The sequence below is a fragment of the Petaurus breviceps genome, unplaced genomic scaffold (assembly GCF_028583685.1).
Source record: "Petaurus breviceps papuanus isolate PSGF00001 unplaced genomic scaffold, PetGlider_PUasm1.0 90977, whole genome shotgun sequence".
Taxonomy (NCBI): Eukaryota; Metazoa; Chordata; class Mammalia; order Diprotodontia; family Petauridae; genus Petaurus; species Petaurus breviceps.
The window spans coordinates 8,939,864-8,954,166 of NW_027187391.1; the positions used below are offsets into that span (position 1 = coordinate 8,939,864).

A 14,303-nucleotide genomic window follows, 5' to 3' on the forward strand; every position below is an offset into this window, starting at 1 on the left:
CTCAAAACCAGAAAGTACTTTGGGAGGGTCATTTAAAAAAAAAAAAGACACTTTGTGTTTGATATGTAACTTTCCATACCTAACAGATATTAATTCCTTTTATGCTCAAGGGGAAACCATATTTTGTAGGCTGTCATTGCATTCTAAGGTATTGATTGGTTCTATCCTCAGCAAAATTCTGGAAGAGATTATCAAATAGTCTGTAACTTAAAGAGTTGTCACTGCTTAATTACTGAGAACTAACACAGGTCTATGAACATAAATCACTCCGAATTTACCTCTTTAAAAAAAAAAAAAAACAGGATTATGAAACCAAAAGATGAGGCTAGTATTTTTGGACTGAAACCCAGAGATTGTTGCAACAGAGCATTTTAAAGGCATGATGGAAAAAATGTTAGGTGGATCTGTAACTGGTTTAATTACTTTCAAAAGAGTGTGAATCAGTGTACCTTTGTCTAATGGCTACATTTTGCAGGTGGGGCAACCGGGGCAGATGGACCTTGGATAACTTGCCCAGGGTCACACCACAGCTAGTGTCTGAGTCAGGATTTGGAAATAAGTATTTCTGACTTCTAAGTTCAGTGATCCTAACCATTGTACAGTCTGGCTGCTTGTATTTATACCATTGTATCTAAACATGTATTTTTATGTTATAGTAATATTCTGAACACCCTCCCCCTCTTTGCAGAGGTGAAAGATTCAGGAGTGTTTTCTATTGTATGTGTTTTGTAAATTTTTTTTAATATATTGATTTATTTGGGTGATTTTTTTCCCCTTTTTTCTTTTAAAAATTCTTCCTTTAAACGCTCTTTGGGGAGGGATACAGGGAGAATTTTAGGTAATGTAAAAAATAAAGCAAATGCAAATTATATATGGGTATGTTTATACACACACACACATACACTTAGTTAAAAAAAACTCAATGGACCAGTGTCAACCTGGAAAGGGTCCTCGACTATATAGCTCCGTCCTCAGCTCTGTTTTCTTCAACATTTTTATCAGTAATTTAGATGAAGATCTAGATGAGATAACGTGCTTTTCAACTTTGTGAATGACACAAATCTGAGAGAAATAGATTCAGAATAGAAAAAAAACCCAACAGCTTATAACTGGAAAGATAGGTCAGCTCTAGTAAAAACAAAATGTACTTGGGATAAATGTAAAATCCTATACCCAGGCTCATAAAAGCAGCTACACAATAGCAGAATAACAGAGACATAGCTAGAGAACAGGTTATGTGGAAAAGATTGAAGGGTTTTAGTTAGTCATAAATTCAAGATGAGCCAGCATGATAGTGTGGCAGCCAAAAGTAGCTACCTCAGGAGAACTTCAGCTGCATTGGTAGCAGTATATAGTGATGTGCAGAACAAGAGCCTGGCATTCCCCCCTACTCTGAAGCTATTAACCCACATGGACAATATTAATAGTTTTCATTTCCCTGTACCACATTTCTAAGGAAAATCTGTTTTCTGAGCTGGAACATGAATAAAAGAAATTAAAAGAAAGGAAGGGAAGCCCTGTCAATAAATCAATACACCTGTAATAAGCACTTACTATGTACCAGGCACGGGGATGCACAAAGAGGTAAAAGACAACTGCCCTCGGGAAGCTGACAATCCAGTGGAGGAGACAACATGCAAACAGATATATACAAAATAAATAGGAAATAATTAACAGAGGGAAGATTCTAGAATTCAGAGGGAATGAGGAGGGTTTCCTGTACAAGGTCATAAAAAAATGTCATATAAAGAATGGCTGAAGTAAGTGGAGATGAAATAATTTTAAAAGGGGCAGGTCAGAGCACAATAGATTTAAATTTGGAAGGAGCCTTAAAAGTCACCTAGGCCAACCTCAGCATTTTACAGTCCACATTCCCATAGTGGAGCCCATCTTCAGACTCTGGTCTTGGGATTCTTATTCTAGCTCTCATTCTACCACACCACCATGCCCTCCTTGTGTCTTGAAAGATATAAAGAGAATGTCATGTAAGAAGTACTTAATTTGGCCTTTTGCTATAGGTAGTAAAAATAGAACCAGCGAGTAGAAGTTAAAGGAAGGTAGAAGTTGGTTTGTGGTCATCATCGTTAATTGTTTCATCTGAAAAGGGGCCTTAAAGTGACAACATGCCTACAATAGGAAGAATTTTCTAATAATTAGTACTGTCTAGCAACAGAAAGGGAGGCTTGTGGAATACTGAGTTCCTGTCACTGGAGGAGTGTTGATTCAGTTTGGTTCAATGGAACAAAAACTAAGTCTTCTAGATCTTGAGAGAGAGAAAATTTAGATTAAAGGTACCTTCCCCCTCACAGAGCTTCCAGTCTAGTAGAGGAATAGGACACATGAACAGATAATTATAACACCTTGGTGTATAAGGTTAGACTTCCCATAGTACTCTGCTTGTACCTAAGGAGAGTGATTATGACTTCAGGAGAGGTCATCAGTGGAGACTTTATGAAAAAAGTAGCATATGAATTCTCCTTTGAAGCATTTGCAGAAATTCAAAAGAAAGAGGTGAATGGGGTAGAGAGGGCATTCTAAGCCTAGGAAACTGGACAAACAGAAACACTAAAATAGAAAAGAATGCTGTATGTTCAGTGTGCAAGTTGTCTAGTTTATTCAGTGCATAAATTTGCTGAGGAGAGTAGTGTGAGCTAAGTCTGAGAAGGTAGTGTCAAATTGTGGAGAGTGTGTAACCATAGGCCAAGGAATTTGACCTTGACTCCGGCAGAATCATGGAACTGAATAGCTGAAAGGGACCTCAGATGCCATCAAGTCCAACCTATGCCCAACCAAAAAGTCTTTCTATCTCACCACCAAGTTACTGTCCATCCTTTGCTTAAAAGCTTCCAGGGGAGGGAGACCCATTAACTACCACCCCCACCCCGCAGCTCCCTGCCCTACCCCCACTTTTTGATTGTTAAGAAGTTTTCCCTCAGATAATTATAATTAATTATCATATCCAGCCCACCCCACCCCCAAGTATTTTCTTCCCCAGCTAGGTGGTTCAGAGGATAGAACCAGGGCCTAGAGTCAGGAAGACCTGAGTTCAAATGCAGCCTCAGAGGCTTACTAGCTCTGTGATCCTGGGCAAGTCACTTAACCTCTATTTCTTCATCTGTAAAATAGGGTAACAACAGCACCTGCCTCCTAGGGTTGTGAAGATCAAATGGGATATTTGTAAAGCACTTAAACACAGTGCCTGGCACATAGTAGGCCCTATAGAGGTGCTTATTCCTTTCTCTTCTTTTCCTTTTCCCAGGATTAATAGTCCCATTCTCTTCATCCGCTCCTTATATGTTATGTTCTCCAGTTCTTATGCCACCCTGGTTCCTCTCTTCTGTATGTGCTCCAGCCTGGCAATGTACTTCCTCAAAAATAGTATCCAGAATCAAACACAATACTCCAGAGGTAGCTTAAGGAGGTCACAATACAGTGGGACTATCCCCTTACTCTGGGTGCGATTCCTTTTAATTCAGACCAGGATACCCCTGTTACACTGTTGACTCCTAGTATGCTTCCAGTCTACCAAATCCTCAGGATCTCTTTCAAAGGAAATACTGCTTTCCCAAGCTTGTATTTAAGTGTATTTATGAAAACTAAATATGTAACTTCACTTTTTTTTATACCAGACGTGTGATTTTATTGGTATAAGGAACTCCCTGTGCGGATATTCCTTCTACCAGTACAAATCAGCACCTGCTCTAAGGAATTGCCTGGGAGACTAAGAATTTAAATGATTGGCCCAGAGTCACATTACCCAATGTATTAGATGCCGGACTTGAACCTGCATTGTCCTGAATCTAAGGCCGGCTGTTTTCATGCTGCCACACAACTTTACACTTATCCCAATTGAATTTCACATTATTAGATTTGGCCCATCATTCTAGCTCATTGAGGTCCCATTGTATCCCAGCTCTGTCATCTCATGCATTATTTATACCACCCAGCTTTGTGTGTAATTTTCACAAGCATGCCATCTATGCCTTTGTTTAAATTACTGATAAAAATATTCACCAGCATACAGCCAAAGGCACATCCCAGGAGTGCTTGATTAAAGACCTTCCTTCAAGCTGACATCAGTCTGTTAATGCATACTCTGTCACTTGGTCATTACAAATCCACCTATCCCTCTGCCTTATCCAAAAAGACAACAGAAAAGACTTTGTTGTGCACTTTGCTAAAATCGAAGTATATTGTACATATAGCATTCCCTGATCAACCTGAGTGGTTACCCTATCTGAAAAAGAAATGAGGTTAATCTGACGTGACCTTTTCATGTAGAAGCCATAGTGATCACCACTACCGTTGTCATATACCCTTCCTCTTAAAGGTGTGTTCTAGAATTTGATCAAGAATAGTAGACATTTAGGGATGGCCAGGTAGCACAGTGAGTAAGAGCACCGGCTCCAGTGTTGGGATGACCTGGAGATCGAATCCCGGGCTCAGACACTTAGCATCCACCCAGAAACACCTGGCCGTGTAACCTTGAGCAAGTTACTTAACCCCAATTGCTTAGGGGCGGCCAGGTGGCTCAGCGAGTAAGAGCACCGGCTCCAGTGTCGGGATGACCTGGGGATCAAATCCAGGTTCAGATACTCAGCACCACACCCAGAAATAACTGGCCATGTAACCTTGAGCAAGTTACTTAACCCCGATTGCTTTAAAAAAAAAAATAGTAGACATTTGATATTCTCCAGTCCCGTGGCACTTCTCCAAAGTGTTAAAAAAAAAAAAAATCATTGATTCTAGCTGAGCAAATCACATCTGCTGATTGTTTCAGTATCCCAGAATAAGTGACTTGAACTCATCAAGGAGTGTTAGATGTTGCCTGATAAATATTTCACTTTAGTTGAATTTATATTCCTTGTTAACCATTTTTGTTCTACACTTCAGTCCAAAAATCATTCTCCTTCAAAAAAAAAAACAGAAGCAAAATTAAGTGTTGAGTGGTTCTACCTTCTTTTTCATCATCTATTTTCATCATTCCATTTACCTTGAACTTCCAGCATTTCTGGAATTTTTTCAACCTATTTGTTCTTTTTTGCTGTTAAAATCTGATCCCATAGGTTCAAATATCAACTCTGTCTAAATGATTCCAGTATTTACATATCCAGATGAAAGTGCTCTCCCACAAACTGCCAAATAGAATATTCTGAATTGGATACCCCATTGGTACCTCAATGCCCCTTGTCAAAAACAGAATTCGTTATCTTTCCCCAAGAAACTCAAGACAGCTATGTGGTGCAGTGGATAGAGTGCTAGCCCTGGAGTCAGGAGGACCTGAGTTCAAATGTGACCTCAGACACTAGCTGTGTGACCCTGGGCAAGTCACTTAACCCTGTTTGCCTCAGTTTCTTCATCTGTAAAATAAACTGGAGAAGAAAAAGGCAAACCACTTCAGTATCTTTGCCAAGAAAGTTCTAAATGAGATCATGAAGAATCAGACATGAATGAAACAGCTGAACACACAAGAAACTCACCCCTCTTCCAAACTTCCCTGTTATCGTTAAAGGCACCATCATCTTTCCAGGCACTCAGGTTTTAAGTCTTGGTGTCACATTTAACTTCTCACTCATCCCTTCCCATATTGCCAATTCTTGTCATTTCTATCTCTGTAACACCTCTTGCCACATATCTCCTCCTCTCTTCTCACTCAGCCTCTATCTTAGTTTGATTAACCATCTCTTACCTGGTCTATTGCAATAATCTGCCTAGTTTCCATATCTTGAGTCTCTCCCCACAGTTGCCAAAGTGATGACATGGTCATGTTGGCTTCTCTGCCCCCCTGCCTCTTTCCTCATTCAATAAACTGCTATGGCTCCTTGTTATCTCTATGATCAAATATAAATCTGACATTTAAAGCTTTTTACAGGAGTGGCTAGGTGGTACAGTGAATAGAGCACCAGCCCTGCAGTCAGGAGGACCTGAGTTCAAATCCGGCCTCAGACACTTAACACAAAAACTAGCCATGTGACCTTGGGCAAGTCACTTAACCCCAATTGCCCTGTCTTCCCCCTGTAAAAAATAAAAATAAACAATTTTTTTTAGAAAGCTCTTTATAACCAGGCCTTAAGCTACTTTTGAAATCTTATATATTATTCCTTTCCCCTTTAAGATGGTCCAGCCATGTACCTTGGATAAGAAATCTCATCTCCCAGATCTGTGCCTTTACACTTGCTATTCAGTCAGAATCTCCATGCCTCCTTCTTCCCTCTTCTCTGCTTCTTAGAATCTCTGCCATTATTCCAAACTTAGTTCAAGTGCTACTTTGTAACACATGAAGCTTTCCTGACTCCCATAAGCTACTAGAACCCTCCCTCCTAAGTCTACCTTGTATTTAATTTGCGTATATTCTTCATGTACTTATATATGTATATGTGTTTCCTTCCCCAATAAAATGCAAACTTCCCGAGGCAGGGACTGTCTCATTTTTGTCTTTGTATCATGAGTATATGTATATATATATATTATATATATATATATAAAAATAACTTTATGGCACATACGGGCTTAAGAAGTATTTGCTTGTTAATTGACTGGTTGATTGAAAGCCTCCATCACTGGCATCAGCTGGCACAGTTTTTACAAGATGGTGATTCTCTTTTATATTTATCCTTGGTTACTGACTCTCTTACATCATCCATACATGTCTTCCAAAAATCTGAGTTTGGTCAGTGGGTTTCCTATGTGTCCACATCAGCTCCTTCTCTTCTCCCTCCCCCCGCCTTCCTTCCCCACTCCATTCAGAATAACTTATGCTTTTGTCTTGAGAATTTTTTCTTAGAGGGGGTGGCAAGGTGGGGTAGTGAATAGAGCACCGGCTCTGGAGTCAGGAGGACCTGAGTTCAAATCTGGTCTCAGGCACTAACACTTACTTGCTGTGTGACCTTGGGCAAGTCACTTAACCCCAATTGCTCTGCCTTCTCCCCTCCAAAAAGCAAAGAAAAAAAAAAAGAATTTCTTCTTGGAGAGCTTCTCCCAACAGACTTAAGTTAATTTTCCCTTTAAAAAAAAAAAAGCTCATTAATTCCTACGTATCCTTTCATTTCCTGTCTCAAGCCTACTATGGTGGGGAATTTGGGTGGGGGTGGGGGGGAGGTGGAATAGACATTCCCCACACTTCCAGTGCAACTGATTTCCTTTAAAATAGTTTTTGGTGTAGAACACTGTTAAAGGCCTTGTTCAAGGACTTTGAATAGATTAGTCAGATATGATTTCTCCTGCAGAAATCTCATATTTCCCCTACTAGATTATTCTTGATTACATGCTCAGTGATACTTATCTTTATTAATTGGCCCAAAAAATCAAATATTTGTATGGGCACCTACTTTATGCCCAGGACTTGAATAAAGATTCCATCACTTTGCCAAGTATGAAAGCGAGACTGCCTAGTTCCCAGGGTGCACTCTATAGATTTTGGGAATTGGGTGAAAAGGATGGAGGGGAAGAAATAGTTGCCTTGGTAATCCAGTTTAAAATATGCAGTGATCAATAGAAACACAGCAGTGTTTGTTCTCACTTGGAAAGCAGTCGGGAATGAACACGCTTTTGTTCAGATTGAAGGAATCCCCACTTTTTCATGGAGGGAAGAATAGGGGTAACTGGAGTTAGGCCAGGCTAGAGGCAATGGCACAAGGTGGGAGCAGGCGGGTAGCAAGGAAAAATGGGCATCAAAACCTGGGAGTCTTGAGGGAGTGGGGCAGAGTGATTAGAAATTTCACTGTCTTATATTTTGATCAAAGCTAGGACTAAGAGTAGGCGAGGCACAGGGTACACAAGTCATAGCAGGGGGATGCCATGAAGGACACTTCTTAATATTGCACTTTTATATGCACATTTTTACCATCAGAAAATTCTACTCCCCATGGCACATTGGCATGTGCCTTGTGTTGTCAAGTTGCCATAAAGGTTCAAAGGCTTTGGTGGACAGTAACTCACAGGGGACCCAATTTTCAAACCTTGCCTAAGGCACATAAATGTCAGGTCCAGATTCTGCTCCCAGTGGATAGATCTAGATGGGGGAGGGCTTTGAGCAGGAGGAAGACATTATCAAAATGCCTGTCAAGAAGTCCTATTTTTCACATCATGTTAGAGAAGGGTTATAACATTGGGTTATGCCCTGAGATGACTGCTATTCCCTAGTCCAGAAGTTTACTAGAGGGAATTGAGAAGAATGCAAGGAACTGAGAGATAAAGAGAGAAAAGTGGTAAAATTTAGTGACCACTTAAATCTGGGTCATAGAAAAGAAAAGGGTTAAATATAGCTCTAAGAACAAACAGCCAGAGGGCAATGTTCTCCTCAGAGTATTTGGGAAGGAATGTGGTAAAGCAGATTTAAGGGGAGGAGGGATTTTTTAAAATAAAAATGATGAGATAACCATATAATACCAAGCTTCCATGTTGTTAAAAGAGGCTGAATAGCCAGAATAACAACAAGTAAACAATGTGTGATGCTAGGAAAAAATAGCATTTAGACCCAAGAGTCACATGGTCATGCACTTGACTTTTTGGGTTGGGTCTCTTGAGTTGAGTCTTTGGCCCAAAAATTCCTTGACTCTAACATGGAGTCATTGTGTGACCAATTCCCCAAGACTATTCCTTCATCTATAAAATGAAACTAGTAACAGTTTTACTTCTTATTTCATTGGAAATGCTTTGAAAAGCATAGTATGTTTTTAAAATACAAAATTGTGATAATCATAATTGGTCAAGTTCCTTAGCATGTTGAAAATCACCATTCAAATATGGGTCTAAAAGAGAGGCAAAGTAGGATTGGAGTCAGAGGACACGGTTTGAATTATGGGTCTGATGCTTAATTATGTCTGTGACACAGAGAAAGTCACCTGGGTCACAATTTCCTCATCTGGAAAATGAAGGGATGATATTAAACTCTAAGGTCTTTTCTAGCTCTAAATCTATGTTCTATGTCTTTGTCAAAAAATGAAAGTGTCATTGAATGAAAAATAAAAACTTGACTGATATTACTGTTTATGCTGCTAATAAAATAACGAATAACGTTGCAACAAAATCCTTTTTATGAAGCAATAGTTGTGGCTGCCCCAAAATAGAAATGCCTGTTACTGTTCCAACATTAAATTTTATTCTGTAACTATATCCTTTTAAATGTTTTCTAGTACCCTCAATACTGAAAATCAACCAAATGAAAATGGAGTGTCTCTTCAGAATGATACCTTTGAAGAAATTATAAACTTACCCATTGGATCTAAACCATCCAGACTGGATATCACGGACAGTGATGGAAGCCCAGAAATTCCTTTGAATCCAATTTTAGCCTTTGATGATAAGGGGACTCTTGGGCCATTGCCTCAGGTAGATAGTGTTCAAACACAACAAACAGCAGGTAAGTTTGCCTAGGACCAGTTGTTACAATTGTCAGAAAATTTCTGAAAATCAATTGGCTGGTACCTTATGAAAGGTACAGAGACAATATAAACTGCCCCTGGGTGTCACCTGAAGGGCCTTGTACGTTGGAGTTCAAAGCTTTATAACTCTGTGTAGGAAACAGCCACTGTGTAAACTCTACTGCAAATTGTTGTAAAGGACAGCAAGCAATAGGATGAATGAATGAGTGAATGACCTCTAAGGTCTCCACGAACCGACTGTTCAGAGCAGGAATCCCTGCTCTATCCGTGCCTTCCTCTATTTGCACAAATTTTTTTCTTCAATCCTGAAAAACATTTCCTCTTCATCTCTATCTTTGGCAATCCTTCTCTTGCTTTAAATTTTGGCTCAGTTAACTTTAGCTTTAAATTTCACCTACACCATGAAGCTCTCTTAGATTCATCCTGGTTGTGAGCATTTCCTCCCTCCTCTAATTTTCAAAGCACCCTGCCTTTCTCCTTTTACTCCCTACCTTGCTTTATAACAAACTATTGTGCACCCCCAAGAGAATGTAAGCTTCTTGAAGGCAAGGATTCTTTTGGTTTTTGTCTTTGTATCTCTGGCACCTGGCACACAAAGGGCTTAATAAATATTTGTTAAACTATATTCAATTATTCAGTCTCTGCTTAAACTGAACATTTATGATGAGAAACTCACTATTTGAAGGCTCATTTAGGGGTTTACTTTTTCTTCCTTGTATACTTACCTGAAATCAGACTCCTTGATACTTCTACCTTCTATAGCCTGCAGAATAGAAAACTCAGCGGGGATAAGATGACTGGCCCCAGGAATTTGAAGGATTGTCATATGGAGGAGGGATTACGTTAGTTCTATGAACAATGACTGGAAATTGCAAGGGGGCAAAATTTAGGTTTGATGTCAAGAAAAACTGTCCAACAGTAAAAGGGGTCTGGAAATGGAAGAGACTGCTTTGAGAAGTAGAGGGTTCTTCCTCCTCAGAAGGCTGCAGGTAGAGGCTAGACAACCACTGATCAACTATGTTATAGTGGGAATTCCTTTTGTGGATGGGAAGACTAGATGGCTGGTGAGATCCAACTCTCAAATTTTGTTCCTAGTATTAGCTCTAGAGTCACAGAGGATATCCACTCACTCTTCAATGTGGCAGTGGTTCAGAGAGTTAGATATAACCATTATGGACCACCTAAGTCTTCTTTCTTCTTGCCGAAGTACCCTCCATAAATATGACCATATTGTCAAAGGTCTTAAAGAAATGCTTATCCTGTTGATCTGTTTGATGTAACCTGTGAAGTGATGCAATATTACAAGTTAAAGCAAAGACACAACTTGGCTTCATGGCAGTTGGTACAGATTATTTGAATTTAAGAATCTGTGAATCCTAGTCCCAGATTTCAGGCTATTTGAACAGGCTTTTTTAGGCAGATGTAGCTAACTTGCCACACTGGACAGCTGTCAAATTTGCCCTTTGATTAGGGATTGTAGCTGCTATTGAAAGTACCTCTCCTTGTCTGTGCCACACTCTCTGAGGCTCATGTATGGCCAGAAGCCTTTGGTCAAAAAGAAGAGCTGTTAGGAGTCAGTGTTACATCGTTTGGACATCATGTGCCTTGGCCCAGCCCCAGGTAATTATTGTCAGTACCAAGTATTGTAACAGCAGGTGGCGGGCAGCCTATTGTATGACTGTTCGATGGAGTCATATAGTCAGCCCCATCACTGTGACCTTGAGAATAAGGGGACTAGAGAGGCATTATGGTATAGGGCATAGAGGCCTAGCCCCAGAGTCAGGAATAGCTGGGTTCGAGGCTTTCTTCTAACACCTGCTGACTGTGTGGTCCTGTTCTTCAGACAACTAAAAGTCTTAAATTTCAGGGCAATGCCAGACTGGATTGGTTGGGAAGTTTCCTCGTGAGGAGTACCCTAAACCAATGAAATCCCAGATTTGGTTCAAAAGAGGGGAAAAAAAAATAACACATAACAAATGGACTAATTGCCGTGTTCCTTTCCTTTCGCACTTCTTTTGGTTGCTGTTTAATGTTCTCCTAAGGCAGGTTGCGTTGTACTATCTCACATGTGAGCCTTAACCCACTGTGAAGAAAGCTGATATAATGAGGGATGTGAAATAAATACTAGTGGTCCTGGTGCTTTAGGTTTGAGATGGACTTGAGACTGAGGTTTTTCCAAAACAAATTATACAAAACAGTTTAACAAACATGTATTATCCTGCATAGCACCCTAGAGTCATTCCTGGGTTTCTATAAGACCTAGAGCTTCTCCCCTTGGAGGCAACACTGTCACACAAGTCTAGAAGAAATAACTGTAAAACCAAAATGATGCAAAAGTACAAGCAAAATGCCCAACAAAGTCACAGGAAGAAAAGGAAAAATGGACTAGAATGGTCAGACCAAGAAAGATCTCACAGACAGGAATTTCAGAATGTGTATGAGTATGTGTAAGTGTGAGTGAGTGTAGGTGTAGGGGTGTGTGTGTGAGAGAGAGAGACAGAGAGAGTGTGTGTGTGTGTGTGTGTGTGTAAGTATGAGTTTGTATGGGGAGAATGAACAAAACCAACAGAGGTACAAAAATACCATGCAGGGGGTATGGAATGTAACCAAGTTTGGCTGGAGAATAGAGTATATCAAGTGGAGTAGACTTGAAACAAACATGGAAAATACAGTGACATAAGATTATGGAGGGCCTTGAATGCCAGACCAAAAAAAAATTACCTTTACGTAATAGGCAGTGTCTGGTCAAAGAACATGACCAAATCTATGACACAAGTCTGTGAGGTTATATGAAGAATGAAGGAGGGAAAAAAATGGAGGATTAGGAAACTATTGCAGCCCTTTAGACAGGTGGTAATGAGGAGCTATATATCAAGATGGTGAAAATGAAAGATAAGAGATGGACAGATATGAGAGATATTGCAGAGATGAGACTAATGAATAACTGGATATGGGAGGAAAGATGGAAATATTCAAATCAGAAGAAATCAGGTTTTTAATTTTATATTTTGAAAAGATAAGCTCAGCTTTGGACCTGTCGAATCTGAAGTATCCATAAAAATTCCAGGTAGACAGAAATGTCCTGAAGGCAACTGGAGGTGCAGAGCTATAGCTCAGGAAAGAGATCAGGGTGAGAGACAGAGATTTGGGAGTGAACTGTACAGGGATGAGACCTGAAGCTGAGAGAGTAAATTTAACAAGAAAGATAGAATAGAGGGGAAAATGATCCAAGGACAGGACTTTTGGGTTAGGATGATGAGTCAGAAGAGAGAGAAAAGGAAAGATTAGGCAGGAAGAAAAAATGAGTATATGGTGTTTTTGAAACCAACAAAAGAGACTGTCTAATACATGGAGATGATGGGACAGTGTCAAATGATACTGAGTGGTCAAACAGGATGGAAACCACAAAGGTCATTCAATGTAGCAGGTAGGATTCTGGTCAACAAATTGCTTCCTTCTACTTTTTTGGGCTATTAAACCATTAGGAGTAATATTAATTATCCTTATGTGATAGAAAACATCCCTATATGATTTCCTAAATTCTTCTTGCATGGAGTCAAAGAGAAGGAAGGAAATCCAGTTTTCCATTTCTCTGCATTTAGGCAACATAGTTCTCTCCTTCAAATGTTTTCTGGGTACCTAATGCCTGTCTCTTGTCAGCACTAAGTCCCCTTTGTGGCACTTTCTACTTTGTATTTCTTCCACAAGTATATATATTTTTTAATTTATACACACAGTGAAATGACATAGTATTACTAATTAAAGAACCCTTGTCTTCCTGGTAGTTGTTACAGATCATTTGAATCTAAGAATGTATGAACCCAAGTGGTAGATATTATATTATTTGAGCAGGTTTTTCATGTAATTGTCATAACATATTTCTTTTTCCTGTCTCCTAATATAGAAGTTATATGACCATTTCTTCTGAAGAACCAAAGGTGAAGTTTAATAAGCATTTCTACAGTTAATGGAATTCCTTCCATGCTATGAAGGAGTGTTTTTTTTTTCCTTCCTCTCTCCAGTTTTCTAAAGATTTCTTGGATATCTTTTTGAAGAGACTTTATCAAAACCAGCTAAAGAAACCTTGGGGAATAGACTGGATTGCCTTTCTAATAGTTTTTGCCAATAGAAAAAAAAGTCATGCTTCATATACTCGGCACTTTTAAATGGCTTTTTCCAAACGTGCTCCTTCTTAGCAAATCAATATGTTCTGCGTTCTTTGAAAGACCAAAAGCACTGGGATTTGAAAGGGATGGGCTAACTGGGATGATAGGCATGATTTTTCAGGTGGATTTCTTGGTTTTAAATGCTGTAATGTATAAAATTGGCAACAAAAAAATTGATAAATCTAATACTTGAAAAAATAAATACCTCCTTACTCTCCAAGTAGAGCTAATGGAAGGGAGGGGTGTTTAAATTAAGCCTGTTTGTTTAAATATTTTCACTGAGCTCTATTTGTAGGGGCAAATGATAGGCTTCTATATCAGGTTCTTGTAAATGCAACTCCTACACATGGACATTCTGTAAATTCAGTCATCATTACTTTCTTCTTGAAATCTTTTGAGAAAGCAAACAAAAACATTTTAAAATGTGAAAAAATGGAAAGCATTATTTTTTCATGAATGAGAAATAATCTGCTGTACTCTTAAATAATGTATTTATGAAGTTTGTCCAGTTTAAAAAAAATTCAAATAAATTAGAAAAAAATGTGGCAAATTACTTTTGTAAAGTTTTCTTTTTTTAAAGCTTCATTTATTCTTTGAGCACATAAGAGAATGCCCCTGATAATAGTGTTATTTGGGACTTCTATAAATTCTGAGGTCTCCACTGATGGGAGGGATGGATATGATTTGCCTTATCACATTATGAGAGAGGGGGAAGGGTAGAGGAGGATGGGTGATCAAAAATTGATTTTTCTTT

The 14,303-nt window shown here is 39.1% G+C and overlaps 1 protein-coding gene across 4 annotated transcripts in view; it reads left to right on the forward strand.

Annotated features, from left to right (window-relative positions):
- Positions 1-14,099, forward strand: part of MAP7 (microtubule associated protein 7) — a 239,671-nt gene extending 225,572 nt beyond the window's left edge. For 3 of the 4 annotated variants that reach the window (XM_069077289.1, XM_069077288.1, XM_069077287.1), the window contains 2 exons: positions 9,135-9,361; positions 13,288-14,099. In XM_069077289.1, coding sequence (XP_068933390.1) covers positions 9,135-9,361; positions 13,288-13,298 — 238 coding nt within the window. In that variant the 3' untranslated portion in view covers positions 13,299-14,099. Of the gene's footprint in view, positions 1-9,134; positions 10,009-13,287 lie in introns of those variants that run through there. The other variant, XM_069077286.1, reaches the window with a different exon arrangement.
- Positions 14,100-14,303: the final 204 nt, after the last annotated feature.